Source organism: Coptis chinensis, chromosome 3, assembly GCF_015680905.1.
Source record: "Coptis chinensis isolate HL-2020 chromosome 3, ASM1568090v1, whole genome shotgun sequence".
NCBI lineage: Eukaryota > Viridiplantae > Streptophyta > Magnoliopsida > Ranunculales > Ranunculaceae > Coptis > Coptis chinensis.
In genome coordinates this window covers 63,420,806-63,442,871 of record NC_141458.1, presented here as the reverse complement: position 1 = coordinate 63,442,871, position 22,066 = coordinate 63,420,806, and the positions used below count along the sequence as shown (strand labels likewise).

The following is a 22,066-nucleotide window of genomic DNA, read 5'->3' as shown; positions in this document are numbered from 1 at the left end:
ATACTTTGACTACTGTCAGTGATATTGCCAAGTTTATTCTTCATTTTTTGTAAAAATTTTGCCCTTTTGAGTTGCCAAATTTCGTGCTCATTTTCGGGTAATCCTTCTAATTTCATTCCTAGTATTTTCGCATCATTTTCATCTTCTCGAACTCAGAGCGCATCTTTCTTCAATTGAAGTTTTTCTTTTTGGATTTAATGCTTCCAATTCAACGTACTTTTATTCAATTGAAGTTTTTCGAATTCCATCTCATCTTTCTTCATAGCCTTCTTTGGTGGTTTTAGAAAGTTCCACCAGAAAATCATCAAGTTTCTTAGCAGATTTCTCCACTTTAGAATCACCTTATTCTTTCTCTTTTTGCCTTTTTCTCTTTTTTTCTTTCTTTCCAACAGGCCTATCTTCAAGCCCATCAACTTGGTGTGGATCATAATCCATTGGTTGAGTTGTCGCAGTTGATATTAGAACTGATGAACCTCCTTCCCCACTGTTTGACTTCGACTTTTTGGTGGGTCGCAAATCATTTCTCAACTGTGGCCTCTTCCATTTGGGTAAGTCTTTCACCATATTATAGCATTGCATCCACTTCCAAACCCCATTATGCATCCCATATGCACTTATTGCTTCCTCAACCTACCAATTAAGAAAAAACTAAATTAGAATTGAAAAATGTATTTGTGAATCAAAACAACAAATAAAAAGTAAATACTTACAATCATATTGTCATTATAGCCACTTGGAGGAGATGCTTGAATCTTAGAAAGAATAGCATGAAACTTGTTGATATTAGCTTGAATGAGAGTCCAAAGGTGTTTCATGCCCGTCAAGTCGCGTTCGGTCATTCTTCTTAAATTTGCATGAAATGCATTTAGAATCTTACTCCAAAAATCGTTTGACTTTTGTCAATTTCCTACTACACCATCTTGACTAACTTGTAGCCAACTATTAGTGAGAGCAACATCTTCTTCTTGTATCCATGAAGGCCCTCTAGATTTTGCTTTTGGTTCTTCACTAGCCATTGTTGTTTTAAGAATAGAGAGTAGAGAGTAGAGAAAAAAAGTGACTGTAAAACTATTGTGTAAGTGTTTTAATTTATAGTGTTAGAAATAAGATATAGCCGTTTTTTGGCCGTTTCTTTATTGATAGCACGCGGTATTGGAAAAACCGCGCGGTGTTGTCAAAACCGCGCCATAGAAGCCCAATTAGTAGCCCAAGCCCATGCGGTGTTGGAAAAATCGTGCGGTTTTGCCAAAACCGCGTAAGAGATTTGATACAACACCAAAACTGGAACCAAATTTTGGCCGATTTGATGTTTGGTTTGGTATTTTCATCAACATGTGACTCTCTTGAAGATGAAAAAATACCAAATTGTTAGAATTTTGGTGTTTGATACTAGGAAAGTGTCTCTCCTAAAGATACTCTAAAGACAACTAAACAAACATCAAAATTGACCATTATCGAGGTTTGTGTTGTTTTCATCCATCAAAATTCTTAGAAAAATCGAAAAGGAGAAGACAAAGTAGAGGAACAAAAGAGAAGAATCCGGAGAAAAAAATAGCTTTGGAGCTTTGTAAAAAAAATTTGAGGTTGGCACAAAAAACGAGGTAAATATTGTCTCGTCTTTGAATTATAAAAACAACGAAAAAGTTGTTGATAGTAGATCCAAAAGTTGCTGCTTCCTGATTCCCACAATAGCTAAAGTCCGTTTTCATTTTTGCTTGGTTGAAATCCAACAGTCATTTATCACTAATACGTATCACTAAGAGAATCTAACGGATAAATATTACTGTGCATATCACATCAGAAGTACGCAAAGAGAGAGAGTGTGGCAGGAGGAAAAAGAGTATTGTAAAGAAGGGCAAAAGGGTAAAAAATCCGTTGAATTGGTCAAAAGAACAATATGTATTTATCATGGCCGAATCAAACAATTACCCTTAATATTTTCTGGCTTTGACTATGGTTGAAGTCCTTGTGTTATAACCCTGGTTTGACTGATTTTAGTTAGGTTTGTAGTCAAATCGACGGTCTATAGTAACGCTGCTATTTACATAACATTGCTACCAGTTGTATCAGACAAAGAAATCGATTAACCAAAAGCCTTTTCTTGATTTCTCCTCTGTTAAAAGACGTTAAAAATTGCTCAGTTCTCATAAATTATTATTATTATTATTAAATTAAGCAGAGAAGAAGAATGTCACTAACGAATGTGAAAATGTCTGAAGAAGTGTGGTTCACATGTGTCACTCACGCATTGTCTACTGAAACTGAAGAGATCATGGGTCTTCTTCTTGGTGATATCCAGGTTCCTGCCTTCTTTTTTTTTTTTTTTTTTTTCTATATATATCATCTCAATTTCTAGCATGAATTTTTGCAAAGTTGGGTTTTTTACATGCATGGGCAAGTCAATTTACTGCTGAAATAATAAATATTTGTTCTTTTGTGAATATATAAGAACAATATGGAAATGTTTAATACTTGGGCAAATATGAGTGTGACTAATATTTAGTTCATCATGAAAAAGGAAAATCAGTACTAATGAAACGTCCCTTTTTTAAAATGGACGTTCGAGAACCAAAAAGCTAATAACATTTTCACTGAATTAGGAAACACCCAATAAACATTTGACAAATAAATAAAATTGTTTCAAACCCTCCAAGAAAAGGGACAATATTGTCCCTAGATAAAGTTAATTATTGAAAATGAATTGACTTAATGGTTGAAAAAATGAAATTGACAATATTGACTTCATATTTTGACTGGATTTTATATTGGGTGCTTCTTAAGTTATGCGCTTTGACTCTCCCGTTCCTGAAGATCTGCACTCTAGTTAGGGTTGGTCTTCAAGCTGAGCAACTCGCACTCAGGTCGTTTTGGGCTTAACGCGAACTTGCTCGTGTAATATTTAACATAATTTAAAGCTCATTTCAATTACTGCTTGAGTAGCTCAGGTTTTACATAGCTATGCTAGCATTCAGTTTAATTGTTATACTAGCGTGTTGGATTGTAATAGCTTATTAAATAGTGAATTGTAGTAGTTTTATGTAATTGTTAGATGTTGGTTAATTGTGTTTTTTCCGGGTTGTAAATTGAGGTCCATTGGTCGTCTGGAACCGGATAACACCAACTGCATTCGCATGTCTCACTGATTATATGCAGTGTGGTTTGTGGTGATGTGGTACGCCACTAATATCAGTATCTTTTCTGGCCACTAGTTTCTTTTCCAATTGTTTGACATTGTTTCTTCTCGTTTTATTCTGACTTTAGCTCCAAACATTTTGTAAGTTCAAAATTGTAAGGCACTTAAGTCAGAATCAAATGCGAAATATAGATTGAGTTCAAAATTTCTCTCAAATTGATCGAGTCTCGGTTATAGAATTGTTAATCAAGCAACCTTTGATAAAACACACATCTTTCATTTGTAAGGAAAAACTGTATGTCATGATACATCTATGTTGGATCCATTTCTACAAAAAAATTGGATGCAACTTGTATGTGTCATCCACTTTGTACTTGAAGAACCAGAAAGCAAGACGAAGACAGAAGAATAAATATTTTGTAAAAAACTGGATGATAATATCCATTTTGCGTCCATTTTCTATAGATAAAAATAGATGCAATAAGCGTGTATCACCCAGTTCGTAGAAACAGAACTTGATCCAACATGCATGCATCATCCACTTTGTACTTGTAGAAGAGAAGTGTATAAAGCAAGCAAGAATAAGCGAACCAGAAAGCAATAATAAAAATTGAAAACAAAGATCTATCGACCCGTAGATAAACACATTGTTTTATATATTAATTTTGTTTATTATTCTTTAATAGTGTTAAGTAAAGTAATGATTTCTAAAATATGCGTGTAAGTAAGTTGATCTTTAGTGGCCAACCAGTTCTTGCTCATTCATATGAGCCCTACCGAGTTGATTTCTCCGATGTTTGTTATGTACCTTTGTTTGTACATTTTGATTACTTTGAGTTGATTTCTTCAATATTTGAGGATTTACTAAGGTTTACTTGTTTTGGTTGATGGTATAACCTTCAGCAATCAAATAATGGGACTGCCACTGCCCTAATTTGGGGAGCATCACCTCAGACACGGTCTGATCGTCGCAAGGACCGAGTTGAGACCAATCCCGAGCAGTTGGCCGCAGCAACAGCCCAAGCTGAGATATCCTTACAAAAACTGTTATTATATGCCCAAAAGCATTATTTGTCCATTCACTTTATTATTTCTATGTAACAAAAAAATTTGAATGTCGATGGAGAGTCCTGGTATTTTTTTTTTCTTAATTTATTCTAACAGAATGACACAGACAACTGGAAAAAGAACAAGGGTGATTGGCTGGTATCATTCACATCCACACATAACAGTTCTTCCATCCCATGTTGGTAAGTAATGGCTTATGAGTATTAATTAGTTTTGTCTTTCATCTAATCTCGTTACTTTTAATTCTTTACTTCCTGTTTGAAAAGCTTGTGCTTTTCGGACGCATTGACCTTCGAGAGAAGTGACAAACAAGGTTGAGATGAGTGGAGAGGCCCAATGAATTATTTACTTTATTATGAGGATTTATACATTTATATTATGGTATCTGAGTGGGCTTTTCTATTCTCTAGCCCAAAGGGCTCATGTACTCCACATCACCCATGTAAAAAATTGTCTAAGCGTTTGGCTCAAGATACGCCACATGTGATGCGGCATGTTGGGATTTGTGATCCCCTTGCATGAGAATAAATAATTCCTAGGGCAGCTTCAGTTGCTGTTTTGAGTCAGATGTTTAAATCTAATGTGGTATCAAAGTAGGTTATGTACTTTACACCACACATTAAAAAAAATCTCCATGTGTTTGGCTCAGGATACGCCACACGGAGGGGGGGTGTTGGTGTTGGGAGTATAAATCTGAGCACGCTCGCTCACATGTGGTGTATCTTAAGCCAAACACGTGGACAATTTTTTAAATGGGTAGTGTGGAGTACAAGGGCCCTTTGGGCTAGAGCAATAGTTTGCTATGATACCACAACATTAAATTTGTACATCAGACTCAAAACCAATTGGCAGCAAGTGGAGCTGTCCCAGGATTTATGTATTTTAATGCATGGCTTTAGATACCCAATGTGAGATTATTAATCTCAATAGTTACTACTCGGGACTCACATGATTCTTACCAGACATGATCAATTAAAATCTTATTTTACTGCTTGTTTGGAAAGCTTGTGTTTTTCGGACGCATTGACCTTTGAGAGAAGTGACAAACAAGGTTGAGATGAGTGGTGAGGTCCAATGAAATATTTACTTTATTGCGAGGATTTATACAACATATTATGGTATCTGAGTAGGCAATTCTATTCCCTGGCCCAAAGGGCGCATGTACTCCACATCACCCATTTAAAAAATGGTGTACGCGTTTGGCTCATCATACGCCACATGTGACGTGGCATGTTGGGATTTGTAATCCCATTGCATGAGAATAAATAAACCCTAGGGCACCTCCACTCTCTGTTTTGAGTCAGATGTTTAAATCTAATGTGGTATCAAAGTAGACTTTACACTACCCATTTAAAAAATTGTCCACTTGTTTGGCTTAGGATACACCACACTGAGGGGGCGTGTTGGTGTTGGGAGTATTAATCTGAGCATGCTCCCTCACATGTGGCATATCTTAAGCCAAATACGTGGACACATTTTTTAAATGGGTAGTGTGGAGTACAAGGCCCCTTTGGGCTAGAGAAATAGTTTGCTCTGAACACAACATTGAATTTGGACATTAGACTCAAAACCAATTGGCAGCAAGTGGAGCTGCCCCAGGATTTATGCATTTTAATGCAAGGCTTTAGATACCCAATGTGAAATTATTGATCTCTATAGTTACCACTCGGGACTCACATGATTCATACCAGACATGATCAATTAAAATCTTATTTTACTAATTAATTAAGACACTAATATGTCCTGATTCTTGATGGATGCCACCTAGTACATCTACTAGCAATCATTGTCTGAAGAGCAAATTAATTATCAATACTGTCTACCTAAGCTACAGTGCTTTTAAAATTAACGATGTTTGATCATAATGTGATTCATTTTGATTTTATTTTGTTGAAATTTGGCTTTGAAAATTGTATTAGATCCCGTCAAATGGGAATTTCGAGTATAATTACTGTTAGCTGGGCAAGTCTAGAAAGCCCTTATATTAAAAGCTCATTTGCAATAGAGGTGATCCTTTATTCCTTTAATGCTTTCGTGTCAATGTATAGGCCCTTTATAAGTTGGATTAAAGTGAGCCTTTTTCTTGCATTTAAACTGATATCTAGCTTAGTTTGCTTTTAGGTTCACTATGGCTATGGGATTTTAAGGATGCCTTGGATGCCTTCTCGGTGAAATTGTTTTATGAAGTTTTGGCCAAGGAGTACACGTCGGTAGTGCTTGAGGAGAATGAATTATATCCTATATAACCCGATTTGGAAGAACACTATCCTATTTAGAGTGTTTTTTATTTTGTTGGGGTGCTTATTTGGGTAGGATCCAAACTATTGATAACTTGAATCGAAAAGGCATGAATATTGGTAACGTGTACTCACTTTGCAAGGTTGTGGAGGAAGATGTTGATCACCTCCTCCTTAATTGTCCATTCTCTTTTGTGGTTTGGACAAATTCTCTCATCTTTAAATATTGATTGGTACCACCATCTAATGTTAAAGAGGCTTTGGGAAAGAATATAGTTTTGGGTTCACTATCTAACAAAGCCGCATGGTTAGCGGATCACTTACCAAATGCTATTGTGTGGACACAATGAAAAGAAATAAATGTTAGGGTCTTTGAATACAGGGAAAAGGAGGTGCCTAAGTTGGTTGCAGAAGTGAAGGAGGTTCTCTTCAATTGGGCATGTGGTTCTTCATTGTTTAGGGGTGTAAGTTTTGTTGACTTTATTTGCACTTGGGATGGGCTTGTGAGATGAGCGAGCTATTGTAAATTGGGGTGTAGGGGAGTTTGAGTGAGGTCAAGTAGCTTCTTGCTACTTGGACCTCAAAACATTGATTCTCTATATTTGTTTTTATTTAGACAAAGTGAATTTTAGCGATCAAAAAAAAAAAAAGGTTTGCTTTTAGGTTCCTCCTACTGTTTCGTTTGACTAATCTTGCTTAGGATTTGCGTTTAGGTCAATCGGTCAATCCTATTGTTTTTTCTGACTAATCTTGCTTAGGATGTGCTCTTAGGGTCTTCCTATAGTTGCTTACTCAGTTGCTGCTTTGTCGGCCTGAAATTGATGTCTATTCTGCAGATGTGCGGACGCAGGCCATGTATCAACTTCTTGAGTCTGGTTTCATTGGACTGATATTTTCCTGTTTCAGTGAAGACGCTTTCAAGGTCGCTATTAAACTTAATGTCCTTTGGTAGTCATTATATTATCTAGACATCTTGTTTGCAGTATTTTTGGTACTATTCAGGTTGGAAGAATCCAGGTCACTGCTTTCCAGTCCTCGGATGGAAGACAGAAGCACATGGCAGGAACCGTTTCTGTGTTGCCATTGAGTAGTAGTTCAATAATTGAAGTTGAATCATCAATTAGTTCATCAGAAAATCTATTATCAACATCTGGATCTGGACGGAAAGATAGCCTTGAACAGGATACAGGTGATTCAAGAACTACTTCTGGATCTGTTAAGGTACATTTCAACCTGTGCTGGTGTTTATTGCTAGTTCCGATTTTCGTCTTTGATATTCTGGTATTCGACCATGGTGTTATGTCCCTTGGACCTATGAATCTATGATTGCCAGTGTCATATAAATTGAGTGACTGACGCCATTGCATTTCAATTGCTACATTTTTTTTTTTTTTATCTCTTCCGCTAATGGGCCAATTATTTTTATTTCACTAAGATTTTATTTGGCTGTTTTTTAATTTTTAATTTTATCTCTTTCTTAAAATTTTAGAACTAGGTGATCGCGTGTACCTATGGACTAAGGGACTGCTTTATATCTTTCATTCAGGCATTACATGAATTTAGTTTGTGTATTATATGGTTATAGTATTTTTTTTTTTAATGATTTTATAGACTAACTGATCGAATTTTAATATTCATTGTGAAGAACCCTAGTAAACTTTTGTCACCAATCAAGAAACTGTTGTGCACAATGGTCCTCTTCCTTTTCTCATTCCCTCTCTCCTATTTTTAAAGAACATATATGTGAGGACTGAGGAATAGATGAAACCACTCCTATTTCACCTCTTGCTATGCAGAGACTAGAGAATAAGTGACATCCTCTTTCAATATATTTCTCTCTAGTGGGTTTTGACTTTTTGACTTTCCACTTCTGCTTTATTCTTTCATTTTAGCTTTGGCATTAGCTAAGTGACTTCTGTAATAAGAATACTTTTATTATTGTTATTATTTATCAGACAAGTATTTATTTGTTCTTATTTTTTGCAACTGGCAAGGGCGGCGGAAGATCTTCAGATCTGGAAGGGCTTTTTGCTCATGCTGATGTAAACTATCTAAGCAGAGATGGTGCAGGAGAAAACTTCGAAAGTGGTAGCTTGCAAAGTTCTGTCATTGACATAAATCCTATAGATATGACAGAAAGTATGCAGGAGGCAATGCATCGTTCAAATTTGGAAATAAGGTATCAGTTATCGTGATGTAGCTTATTCCTTCTTCCCTTAAGCTCCTATTATTTCATCTAAATCAGTATAGTTGCACAACTGGGCTATTTATATTGTAACATGAATTACCTCAGAGAAAGTCTTGTTTATATATGTTATATTACTAGATCTGTTTATTTCCTGGCAGAATTGCCATCTAATATTTGCAGCCATATACAGGCTGCAAAATATTGATCGTAGTTCACCTCCAAAGTGGAAAGTTTTTCTAGTTGATCCTTGTACTAAGATATAACAGATCGTCATAATGCGCTTTAATGGCACATGTAACCCAAATTTCCAACCGAGGCTGCTTAATATTTGGTCTGAATCTGTTCTTCCTCTAGTTCAGGGTTACTCGTCTTACATACACATCTAAAGTAGCCAAACTGGTATGTCAACCATATTTTGACATGGTAAATGAGACATGCTTATATAGCTACTTTAGATGGATTGGGGGCTGGAATCTCTGAAAAACTACCATTTTTTTTTGCTTCTGCTAGCCCTATGATGACTTCCCAAACATAGATAACCTATGTCTTCATCAGTCTTTTTTTGCGTTTCAAAGAGGCTTTTGGCAAGATATAAACGTCACTTCTAGATGTTAGGATTACGCAATGCAAGGGCATGCTGCTAATAAAAAGGTAATAGGGAACTCTCCAGGCTGGTATCGACTATCAACTTTGGTGAGGAGGTAGTGGAAGGGAGTTCTAGGAGAGGGGGAAGAAACCAAGTTGTTATCCATGGGGCTCCATGGGGCATAAAATCATTTTGTGGAACGTTAGGGGGCTGGGTAGCAATAAGAAAAGATCTGTTGTTAAAGAAGTCATTAAGAAGGAGAATCCTGTAGTTGTGCTGCTCCAAGGGACTAAGTTAGATTGTTTTGATCTTAAGGTCACCTGAGATATTTGGGGCATTAATGAGATGGAGTGGATAGACATTCCGGCAGTTGAGTCAGTTGGAGGGATCTGTATTATTTGGGAGAGAGAGGGTTGAGGCAGTGGACCATCTCATTGGGCCCTCCTCCGTGTCCATTTCTTTTATCTTTGATGGTAAGGTGGTAAGGAAACCTAGAAGATTGATGACGTTTATGCTTTTAGTAGAGGGGGTTCTTGGTGTGTTTGTTCGGGGAGAATTTCAATGTGGTTGGGTTTTCCCACGAGCGGCTACAATCAGTAGGAGATTTGACGATCTTATTATGAGATGTGAGTTGTTGGATTTGCCTCTTATCGGGGTAAATTCACGTGGTTGGATAGAAAGGTTGACCCGATCTTGTTTCGTTTGAATCGGTTTCTTGTGAGTACGGAGTGGGAGGAGAGCTGGCCTTCTCTTGCCCAATCGGTTGTTATTAGCGCGGCTTCTGATCATCACCCTATCTTGTTAACTAGCCAGGTTGAGAGGAGACGCCTTACTCCTTTTGTTTTGAGAACATGTGTCTAAAGGGCAACCAGTTTCTGGAGAATGTGAAAGAGTGGTGAAATTGTGAAACTGATGAAAAATAAAATTAAGGAGTGGAACAAGAATGTTTTTGGGTGTGGACGAGAAAAAGGAGAAACTTTTACAAGATATTAGGAAAGCCGATCTCAAAGAGGAAGAAGGAAACCTCGAGTTGGATGAGGGGATCCAACGCCAAGATTGGAGGGTGGATTTTGAGAGGGTGGTTTATTTGGAGGAGATGTCGAGGAGGCAAAAGGCTAATGTCAAAGATATCAGGGAGGGTCACTTTAATACTAAAATTTTTCATCAAAGAGCAAGGGCTAGAAATAGAGAGAATATATTAGAGAGTTTAAGGATTGATGGTAATGTTATTTGGGGAGAGGATCGCTTGAGAGAGGAGGCGATTTCCTTTACTCTAGGCTTTATACCGAGCCCGTAGGCAGTGTTATCAAAGTCGTACGATTGTCGACTTGAATCGTATGACTCGAGTCGATTCGTAATAAAAAAGATCAGAATCGTACCAACAAATCGTTAATGACAGGAATCGTTACAAAATCGGGATTCAAATCGCAAAATCGTAGGAATCGGAAATAATAACAATTCCTTCGATTAAAAAAAACAGCAACAGGTACAAATCAAGAACAGAGGAAAAAAGAAAAGAAAAAAGATAAAGAAATCAAAGAACTTACAGGTAAGTTTTCTACTACTTCTTCTTCTACTACTTCTACTTCTACTTCTACTTCTTCTTCTTCTAATTCTACTTCTACAGGTAAGTTTTTTTTTTTTCGATAACTCTCCTCCTCAATCTTTTTTCTTTTGTTTTGACAAAGCCATGAAGGGTTTTATTGGTTATATCACTTATATGGACCTGGTTAGGTCCAACCCAACCTAATAAGACCTGGGTCAGGTCCATATAATTTTAGTCCATATTCTATTCCGAAAATTAGACCAATTTCAACGAAATTTTAGCCTTTTTTCAGAAATTTCAACCATTGTCTCCATAGTTAAGAAATTTCGAAAATTAGAGTATTATTAGTGTGGAATGGAGATTTGGGGATTTCTCTTAGGGTTTTTACTTTCTTATACTCCAAAGCTTTCAACATTTCTCTTAAGGTGAAGTTCAAAGTTTCTTTTCCTACTATATTTCTTTACTACTTTAATTTTCTATTTGAACATGACTAAGAAAAAGAAAGAAACCCAAGATGATGTTACATGGAAACATTGCACTAAGGTGGGTGATGGGAAAAAGGCAAAGCTTAAGTGTACCTATTGTGAGAAAGAGTACTCCGGAGGTGTTTTTAGAATTAAACATCATTTAGCTTGTACTCATGAAAATGTTGTTGCATGTGCTAAAGTTGAAAGTGGTGTAAAAGAGTTTTTCTTTAAGTTGTTAGAGGAAAATAAGATGAAAAAGCAATTGTTAGGTGATGAGTATGATGGTGGAAATGAAGAAGGGGGTGCAGAACTTGTAGGTGAGAAAAGAAAACTTGCTTTAGATGCTTTTGCTCAAAGGTTTCAACCATTAAAAAAGAAATCAAGTGGTACTACAACTACCTTGAATTCTATTTGGAAGAAGCAAGATAGAGATGATCTTTGTGTGGATGTAGCTAGGATGTTGTATGCTAATGTTCTTCCATTCCATTTGGTCAAGAATCACTATTTTATCAAGATGTTGCAAAATGTTGCTAAGTTTGGGAATGGATTTAAGCCACCTAGTTACCATGAGGTGAAGACGACATTCTTAGTGAGAGAAGTGAATAGAATTAAAGTGGACTTGATGGGAAAGTACAAGAAAGAATGGAATCTAAAAGGGTGTACCATTATGTTGGATGGGTGGACCGATGGAAAGAATCGATCAATCACAAACTTTCTTGTCAATAGTCCCAAAGGGACCTTCTTTCTCAAGTCCATTGACACCTCGGATGAGACTCATAGTGGGGATTATCTTTTTGTTATTGAAGAAATTGGAGAAGAGAATGTTGTACAAGTGGTAACTGATGGTGCTTCGGCTTATGTTAGTGTGGGTGCAATGTTGATGGAAAAGAGGAAGACAATATTTTGGAACTCATGTGCCGCCCATTACTTGAACTTAATACTTCAAGATATTGGTGAGTTGACTACACATGTTAATACTATCTCAAAAGCAAGGAAAATAACGGTGTTCATATATAGGCATGGATGGGTTCTAAACAAGATGAGGAAGTGTACAAAAGGAAGAGAGTTGCTTAGACCCGGAGTTACAAGGTTTGCAACTAATTACTTGACTTTGAGAAGCATCCATACTTGCAAGAAGGGATTAAAACAATTGTTTACATGTCAAGAATGGCAAGATAGTCTTCTTTCCAAGAAAGGTTCTCTTGGGTATGATGTCCAACAAATAGTTCTAGTGGATGCTCATTTTTGGGATGCCATCAAGTATTGCCTCAAGTGTGTGCTTCCTTTAGTAAAAATATTGAGACTAGTTGATGGGGATGCCAAGCCGGCCATGGGTTACATTTATGAGGCAATGGACAAAGCAAGAGAAAAGATTTTGAGCAACTTCAAGGGAGATGTCATGATGTTTTGGAAATTGTTCTAAAGAGGTGGAACTATCAATTGCATAGGCCTCTCCATGCGGCGGCATATTATCTTAATCCAACGTAAGTTAACTACATAACTTATATTTGTTTTAATGCACAAGGTAATGTTTTTTCTTATGTTAACACTTATTTGGATTTTGTTGCATACTTTTTTTTTTTAGATTTCATTATTCACCTACCTTTCTAGCCGACCATGAAGTTAAAAAAGGTCTCATCCAATGCATTGAAATTATGTGCCCAACACCTCAAATGAGATTGAAGGTAGATAGGCAACTTGAGAAGTTTCACAATGCGGAAGACTTGTTTGGTAGTGCCATGGCTATTCAATTGAGGGATAAGAAGCAACCGACATTGTGGTGGGACACTTATGGAGGGAGTTGTCCGGAACTTCAAACTTTAGCCATTCGCATTTTGAGTTGTACTTGTAGTGCCACCGGTTGTGAAAGAAATTGGAGTGTCTTTGATCATGTAAGTGAGAGCCAAACTGATTGAGTGTTTCAATAGACATTTAGCTATCTTTTAGTCTCTATGTCTCATAATGGTTTTGTATATTTTTAGGTTCATTCGAAGAAGAGAAATCGATTGGAGCAACAAAGACTTAGTAACTTGGTGTATGTAAAGTACAATCTTCAATTGGAAGCTAGGCAAGAGACAAGAGTTGAGAATGGAGACTCTTATGATCCAATCTCTTTGGAAGATATGGAATCGGATGATGAATGGATCACGAAAAAGGAAACACCGTGTCTTCCCACCGATAATTCATGGATGGATGTGCATGAATGCTTTGAGGTTGGGGAAAGTTCAAAGAAGAAAAAGAGAGGTAAAAAAGTGTAAAATTTCCTATTTAAGTCTTTTTTATAATGTTCTTTTAAGTAATTAAACATTTCCAATTTTTTTATAGGGCCGAGAGATTTAAGGTTGAAAGATAAAGGAAAGGAGAAAGTCCAAGAAGTTGAAAAAGAGAAAGAAGACACAAGTGAAGAAGATGATGATGATGATGATGGAGTCGAAAGCGAGGAGGATGTGTCTAGCATGGATGATGATTGAAGAATATATAAATTGGGAATTGATGATTAGTGTCTTTTAGAATTTTGAGTGTGTTATGAGTTATGACTTATGGTTATTTAAGTCTAACTTAGTAGTATGTTTTTGTAGTTTTAAAAAGAAAATACTCTTATGTCTATGGTAGAGATTGTCTTCTCAAACTCTTGTTTTGTTGTTTTTTGTGAGACTTGGTGATAAAACTTACTATATCATTGAGAAGAAATAATTGAAAAAATCTTTGAAGAATCTAATTTATTACAATGATATATTCATTTAGCTTCAATAGCATTACAACACTAGTTTCAATAACACATAAATTCTCTTTGTTGAAATAAACTATTTTTGTTGTTGATGATTTGATGGAATGGTCTCTATGTGCCTATATCCATTGTGAATGATGGAAGAACTATTCTGACTCTTCAAGTGCTGTGCAAATAAGAAAAAACAAGTGATTAGTAGTTTTCTTATGGTATATTTATATATGTAAAAAATTTACAACCCATATATATAATATGGCTTGAATCTTACGATTTACGACTCGATACGATTTACGATTCGGTAAAAATAGAAAACGATTCCCGTTTCGATTCAGGAGTTGACAACATTGCCCGTAGGCAGACACCCACTTGTAGATGATCTCTCCCTTCCAAGCATTTCTAGAGAGGAGAGTGCGGGGACATCGAAAGAGAGTTTGAAGGAGGTTTGGAGGGCGATTGTCAATGTAGGGAATGATAAGTCTCCGGGCATTGAGTATTTTCAGAAGTTTTGGGATATCGTGAGAGATGACGATATGGAGACCATTTGGGAGTTTTTGGAGACATCTTTCCTTTTGAATAGCACGAATAACACATTTAACAAGTTAATCCCTAAAATGAGAGGAGCCGAGGACATTAGCGATTTGTCTCCTATCAGTTTGGTTAGTAGTGTGTATAAGATCATATCCAAGAATGCTTCAAGATGCTTTCGATGAGATTGAAAGGGGTGATTTCTAACCTCATTGTGAAAGAGCAAGGGTCTTTTGTAAGTGGTTGTCAAATCCTGGATGGCGGTGTTAGTTACCAATGAGGCGATTGAGGATAGGAATGTTAGTGGGATACCAGGTCTAGTTTGCAAAATTGATCTTAGTAAAGCTTATGACCATGTTAGTTAGGAGTTTTTGGACTGTGATGAGACGTATTAGGTTTAGTTGGAAGTGGCAGAAATGGATTAGGAGATGTATCTCGTCGTGTTTTTTCTCGATCATTATTAATGGGTCACTTGCAGGGTCTTTAGGAGCTCTAGAGGAATCAGACAGGGTGACCCCTTATCTCCACCTCTTTTTTTGTTAGTGGTGGAGGTTTTGAGCAAAATGATTAATAGAGCTAATGAGCTCGACTTTATTGAGGGATTTAGGGTGGGACAGGATCGAGTTCTCGTCTCTCATATGCAATATGCAATTGACATTGTGGTATTCGAGGGATTCTTTGAGGTGATATAGGGGTTTAGGGTGAATATGGCAAAGAGTAAAGTGTTTGGGGTGGTTAACACGAGCGATGTTTGATAGGATGGCTGGAGCCATTGGGTGCTTTGTAGGATCTTTTCCCTCGAGGTATCTTGGGCTTCCTTTTGGTGCTCCATACAGGTCTACTACTATGTGGGAACCTATAGGGCAGAACCTCCGTCAGAAACTTGAAGGGTGGTATGGGAGTTACCTTTCGAGAGGGGCGAGAGTGATTCTGATTAAGAGTTATCTTTCGAGCCTTCCGGTTCATGTTATGTCCCTTTTTAGAATGCTACAAAGCGTGGTCAAAAGGGTTGAAAGGATCATTATGAATTTTTTATGGGATGATCAGGAGGAGAATCATAGGTATCATTTTGTTAACTGGAAGATTGTCTGTATGTCGAAAAAGAACGGGGGCCAAGGTTTGCAGAGGATTCATGAGTTTAATTGTGCCCTAATGGGCAAATGACTTTGGAGATTTGGGGAAGAAAGTGAGAGGCTTTGGAGGCGATTTTGTGAGACCAATCTAGGGTGGTAAGAGCAGGCGGAATTTGGGTCCTTACGTGTGTGGGGCTTAGAAAAGTATTCAGAGAGGTCTCGTGAAGTTTCAGAGAGAAATCTTATACGTCTTAGGTGATGGGGGTAGAATTAGATTTTGGGAGGATAGATGGGTAGCAGAGAGACCGTTATTATAGTTTTTCACTTTATGCCGTCTCAGTTTTTAAAATTTGCCCCATTTGTGATTTAATGCGTCTAAATAATGGTAATCTTGGGTGGGATTTGGAGATTCATGTTCAGTTGACAGATCGGGATATTGCAATCCTCACGCTTATGTTGGAGGCGATTCCTTCTATAAGAGTATGAGACCAGATAGGAATTGTCGGCACTGGACTATAGAAAAGAATGGGAAATTCTCAGCCCAGTCTTGCTACTTTTCTTCGTGTTCTCACCTACCGGCTAACTCCCGAAGAGGCATGATTCCAGACTTTCCTAGTACTTTTATCTAGTCAGCAAAGATTCATTGTTTCGTTTTTTTTTTTTTTTCATTTGGTGTGCGACCCATAATAAGATTTTGACCATAGACAAACCTAATTAGGAGAAATAAATTAATCATTAACTTTTGTCCTTTGTGTATGGCGTCAGTGAGTTACTTTGTGGGCCACTCTAGGGTGTATTGGGCTGTTTTTCGGTCAGTGAAAGATCTGTTGAGCTCTTGGGTGCTTAGGGTCCATTCCCCAATGGGATGCAGATTGTGGAGCATCTTACCTTTTGCTATCATGTGGGTTTTGTGGCTGGAAAAGAACACGAGACACTTTGATGGATGTGCGACGACTATGACACATGTGATTGTGCCATAGTTTTGGGAGGAGTGGACAGATACATCGTTCGGGGACTTTGTGTTCAGATGGGGTTCCTTACTTGGTCTTGCATGATTGCATCTCTTTGTTTTAGCTCTCATAGTTGTAGTTTTTTCTAGTATCGATAATGTATTTGCCTTTCTCTTTGTTGTATCTGAGTGGGATATCTCATCCTACGATGTTTGATTTTATTATTATATATATACACACATCACATTTCACCGATAAAAAAGAAAGGGGTTGATGAGACCAATGAGGGTGCTGCTTAAATTCCTGTGCACAAATGGTCAATTGTTTCTCCAGATGTGAAGAAGGAAAATCTGAATTCTGTAACAGATTCCTCGGGAGATACCCAGGAAGACTGCAACACTGACTGAGCATATTCAGATTTTGCGCCCAACTCTTTAATAAGATTTTCAGTACTAATTTAAACAAGTGTCCACACAAGGTGAATGCTGTATGGGTTGCGAGAAGCACTGGTACAACTGGTAATGTTCAAGGAGGATTAGCTACTTCAGCAAGGAGCAATGGAAGGGAGGAAATGGTTACTCTAAATGTAGCAGATGAAGATATATCAGGAACAGCTGACCAGCTGTTATTACAGCACTTGCACCATTGACCAGAAGTCAGAAGCCATCTCAGGTTGCAAGAGCATATACTTCAGAACCTAGAGGACAGGCATATCAGGCTCATACTTGTCAGAGTTCACCAGGAAGGAGTAGAGGGAGATTAAGAAGTACTGGGAAGAATATATAACTTCATATTTAAGGGAATCAACTAAGCCGCAAAAGCTAAGGAAGTGAATAAATTAAGACTAGGAAATAAACCCTGCATACTTGGGTTGCTGGAAACCAAGGTCTGGTTGAATAATTTTGATTTTATAAGGTCTTTGTGCTGTCCTTATTGGGAGCTTTTGAGCAACTATAATGAGGATCCCCCAGGCAGAATTTAGTTATGCTGGGACCCTGGGATTGTGTCAGTGAATGTTATGTTGACTAGCGTTTTTGTAACACCTCATTTCCTTAGCAATCTCACATGTCTCTCTTCAGGAATAGTGCTCATCCTCACTGACCGGCTGAACTCATTTGGGTTGCTTACTTACCCCCTTGTTGGGGGATCAAGCCGCACCGTAGTTCTCTTCACCTGTTTTCCTCCCCTCCTCTTCTCTCACTCCTTCTCTTTCTCTTTTATCTCTCCACCTTTTCATCCTAGCCCTCTATTTCTCTTTAGGTTTACTTTATGGGACATAGTATGGTCTTGGGCCTATTCTCTTGGCCCAATACATACTATGGTCTTGGGTCTGTCTCTTGGCCCAATACATACATGATCCATCTATGAATGACTGCTACAGTTTTAATCTCTACTGAAATGATTGGAAGTAATCAGTGCATTCTAGAAAGCCTGCAGATTTCTCCAATTGTGTGAACACTATTGGATTGGTTGATTTGCAATATTAAGGTAGTTGTTTTACTTGGTTAAATAATTCGTAAGGTAGTTTCAGAAATTGTCCTAAGATGGATGTTTATTGAATTTGCACTGGATTCTACTTTCCCTGCAATTGAGGCAAAATTTTCACTTAATGGGGTGTCTGACAAAACACTAGTGGTTCTATCTTGGTTCAATATGCTAAGAGTGCATATCCTTTTAGGTCCTGCAATGCATGGACCCTGCATTCAAGCTTACAGTTGAGGAAGCTTGGGAAAAACAAGTTATGGGAAACCCTTTTATGGTCTTAACTCTTAAACTGAAGAAGTTAAAATGTATCCTAAATTTTTCTCAAAATAAAATTCCTCGACATAAAGAAGAGGACTGAAACTGCTAGGATAAAGATGTTTGATACTCAGAAGCTTTTACAAGCCAACCAAAGAGATAACAACTTGGTACTGCAGGAAGGACAAGCTTGATCTGAGTATACTGCACTGATGAAGATGTAGTATGAAGATATAAAATATCTTGCGGTGAATGCAATATTCTATGTATTAATGGTATCTTGCGGTGTAACTCTAGGAAGGTTGAAGTTGTACCAGTCTCTCGAGCAACTAAAATTATGTGAGATGAGAAACCACCTTGGTACTATCAGAATATTTGTGGTGCAATACTAGGCTTAGTTCCTAGTTTTGTTAGTGTTAGATTTAACCATGTATATAGAGAGACAAATGAAGCTGTTGACCACCTGGCAGCTCTATCTAGAGAGAATGAGTCTTTGTCTTTTGTGTTTCCTCTGTGCCCTAAGCTAAATGCTATTTTAGAGGATGACAAGAATGGGAAAATCTATGTTAGAAATCAATACAGGTAGGGTTCTGCCTAACCCTAAAAATGGTTAAAAATGAAAAGATTTCCGTTGCTGCTTTCTTTAGCTTAGGGTGCAACATTTAACCTCATCTACCCCAAAACAAACACTGAACTGGAAATTTATCATTATTTTAATTGCTGTAATTTGCAGTCATCCTTGCAATTTTTCAAATATAATCATACAGTTCTTCATAGCTGCAATCCCTTACCCTAATATAATCAATCTTTGATTGTTATGATTATTATTTTCTGCTAAGGTAAATAAAATGATTGCTATAATTGAAGTGTCGCTGAGAATACACTCCCTGTTTCATACTTTCGTTAGATATTTGTGAAACATGGGTTGCTGAGAATCTAAAGCTGACACCTCAATTTTTTCTTCTTATGGTTGACAGTGGCGCAGAGTATGTGCGGAAGGAAATTCCTCTTCAAGTTTTACCGAGCTTGTCACTCCTAAAGCTTGATTTGCCTTTGAGGTCATTTACAGAATTGCAACATGTACTATTTGAGGAGGAACGAGAAGCATATAACCAGGCCATCTTACAGAATATGCGGTACTAAGAACCAATAACACTTGGCATATCTTTAGTATTTTCCGTCTTATTTTGCAATAATAACCATCATTGCTCTGGATTTTCAAATAATAACCGTCGTTGCTATGAATTTTCCTATATCTAGTGATGAGAAAGTACATCCTCTGGCGTTCATCCATCACACATCAACATACCAGGCTTCTATGTGCAAATTAATGGAGTATTGGTTAGATGAATGCCCTCATCATCTTTCATTTTTGAGAATACAAGTTGAAAATGGGAATTCTGACTTCTCATTTTTTCTTTTTACCACATCTGCAGTCTAAGCCCTGCTATAAGTGCACTCCAAGGCCGTTTGAAAGAAAACGAAATCAGGGTATGTTTTTTGTTTTTTACTTTATGTCAAGTATTTACTTTTTTGTTCTCACTTTTGTTGTCTTTTATCAAAATGGACTGATAACATCTGGAAAAAACAGTTAGCTATGTTGACGGATGAAGCCAAGAAATTTGAAGCACTTAGAGGAAATGAGTCAAGTATGGTGTCTCCCCGAAGCTCTCCTACTTATGGGCCCAGAGGCGGTGCAGCTTTAAGTCAAAAGGACTTATATCCTGCAGCAGATTCAAGTGGTGTAAGAAGTCCTGGGACGGGTAGTCGGAGAAGAGCATCTTGAACTGTACAATTCACTAATTGTGTTTCTGAATCATTGTATTGTAGTTGATTGTTTTATACCTACTTTTCCTTCTTTTTTATTCTTTCTTTTTTTCTTCCTTCGGCAGAGTGCAATTTTGAGATTGCATCATATCAAGATATATGATATTAGATCTTTCCTTTTGACTTTGTTGTACTCATTAGTTCATTAAGTCATTGCTAACAATATAGATAGGGCTAAGATAATCTACTTGCGATCTTGTTATTAGTGTCTCTGGATAAGAAAACCACTACGTGTAGATTTAGCAACCAGACAGCCATATCTGATTAGTCCCGATGGATCTTTGTGATCTTTTTTTGGTACTTTAAAATGAGATAAAAGAGAATATTCATCGAAGTCAAGTTTATATAGAGATGGTTGCATTCATGAAAGAACTTTTATAGGAATATACATAGATATAATAAAGTAATAAGAAAATACATACAAACAAATAAACTAAGGGCTGATTTTTGGTAGACATGACCTACCTAATCATGGTTAATTGGATGTGCCAAGCCTTGTCAAATGAGGGTTAAAATTTTAAACCGTCTTAGATAAATTTCAAACTTGAACACAACTTTTAGCAAAGTAAGACATGTTCAAATGAGCTGATTTTTTTTTGGAGATGATTTCCATGCTATGGAGATCATATTCCCAGTAAATCAGCCCTTAGTTCATTGTGTAGGTAGGTATGTCAATATAGTACTAGTTTTCGAACCCGTCCTACGAACGGGTGCCGTTATATTAAATTATTCTAAAAAATATTAACAATTATACATAGCTATGAAATATATATGATAATTATATTAATCATTCATTCAAATTTCTTGCACTACTCTCAATAAAAAAGAAAACGCCAAACCTTGATAAAATCTATTGACTTCTTTTAGCTGTTAGGTTTAACAATTGAAGTTTGATTGAAGTTTTATGAGAATGCTCAATGTGGCGAAAATGATATTGAAACTACTTGAATAGTAAGACACTCTCAATCATAATAAAATAATTATGATAAACATTATTTAAAATGCAAAATTATACTTGTTGAGACATTATATTCCCCCTACAAAATAATACAATTATGTTTCGAGGTTAGTTCAATGCATTTGCATCAAATTTTCGATTTTCTGTTAATTATTCATTGAGGTTAGTTCAATGTAGTTATTGCATCTAGTTTCTGATTTCCCATAAATTATTCTTTGAGGTTAGTTCAATGCAGTTACATCAAGTTTTCGATTTCCCGTTAATTATTCTTTGAGGTTAATTCAGTGCAGTTGCATTAAGTTTATGATTTCTCGTTAGTTATTCATTAAGGTTAATTTAGTGCAGTTGCATCCAGTTTTCGATGTTTATTTAATAAGTTTTTGATATTACTTCATTGCATTTCCATCCAAGTTCCAATTTCTCATTAATTACTCTTTCAGATTAGTTCAATACATCTGCATCCAGTTTCTGATTTCTAGTTAATTATTTTTGGAGATTAGTTCGATGTTCAATGCATTTGTATTTAGTTTCAAATTTTTGGTTATTTATGCTTTGAAGTTAGTTCGACCAGTTACACTCGATTTCTGATTTCTAGTTAACTATTCTTTGAGATTATTTCAACGCATTTGTATCAAGTTTCTGATTTCCCGTTAAATATTCCTCAAGATATTGCATCCAATTTCTGATTTACCATTAGTTAATCTTTGATTTTAGTTTTATGCAATTGCATCCAGTTTCTAATTTTCTGTTAATTATTCTTTGAGGTTAGCTCAATGTAGTTGCATCCAATTTTCGATTTCTAGTTAATTGTTTTTTGAGGTTAGTTCAATGTCAAGTTTTCGATTTCCCGTTAATTATTTTTTGAGGTTAGTTCAATGTAGTTGCATCAAATTTATGCTTTCTTGTTAATTATTCATTGAGATTAGTTCAATGTAGTTGCATCTATTTTTCGATGTTTCGTTAATTAGTCTTTGAGATTAGTTTATTGCATTTGCATAAAGTTTCTGACTTCCCATTAATAACTCTTTGAGGTTAGTTCA

At 36.6% G+C, this 22,066-nt stretch overlaps 1 protein-coding gene across 4 annotated transcripts; it reads left to right on the top strand.

Moving 5' to 3' along the window:
* The first annotated feature begins 2,069 nt into the window (after window positions 1-2,069).
* Window positions 2,070-20,188, top strand: BRCC36A (Mov34/MPN/PAD-1 family protein). 4 transcript variants are annotated; one of them, XM_086602351.1, is made up of 10 exons: window positions 2,085-2,299; window positions 4,037-4,163; window positions 4,297-4,383; window positions 7,275-7,360; window positions 7,441-7,659; window positions 8,433-8,617; window positions 19,219-19,377; window positions 19,502-19,582; window positions 19,678-19,732; window positions 19,833-20,188. In XM_086602351.1, exons 1-10 carry the CDS (start codon window positions 2,189-2,191, stop codon window positions 20,025-20,027), a joined length of 1,305 nt encoding a protein of 434 aa, XP_086458477.1. In that variant the 5' UTR covers window positions 2,085-2,188; the 3' UTR covers window positions 20,028-20,188. The 4 variants fall into 4 exon arrangements, 3 of the variants coding, with proteins under 3 accessions (XP_086458476.1, XP_086458477.1, XP_086458478.1); XM_086602350.1 differs by lacking the exons at window positions 19,219-19,377; window positions 19,502-19,582; window positions 19,678-19,732; window positions 19,833-20,188 and adding exons at window positions 12,811-13,117; window positions 13,208-13,469; window positions 13,551-17,548 and having other exon boundaries at window positions 2,070-2,299; XM_086602352.1 differs by lacking the exons at window positions 2,085-2,299; window positions 4,037-4,163; window positions 19,219-19,377; ... (1 more) ...; window positions 19,678-19,732; window positions 19,833-20,188 and adding exons at window positions 6,821-6,902; window positions 12,811-13,117; window positions 13,208-13,469; window positions 13,551-17,548 and having other exon boundaries at window positions 4,368-4,383.
* Window positions 20,189-22,066: the final 1,878 nt, after the last annotated feature.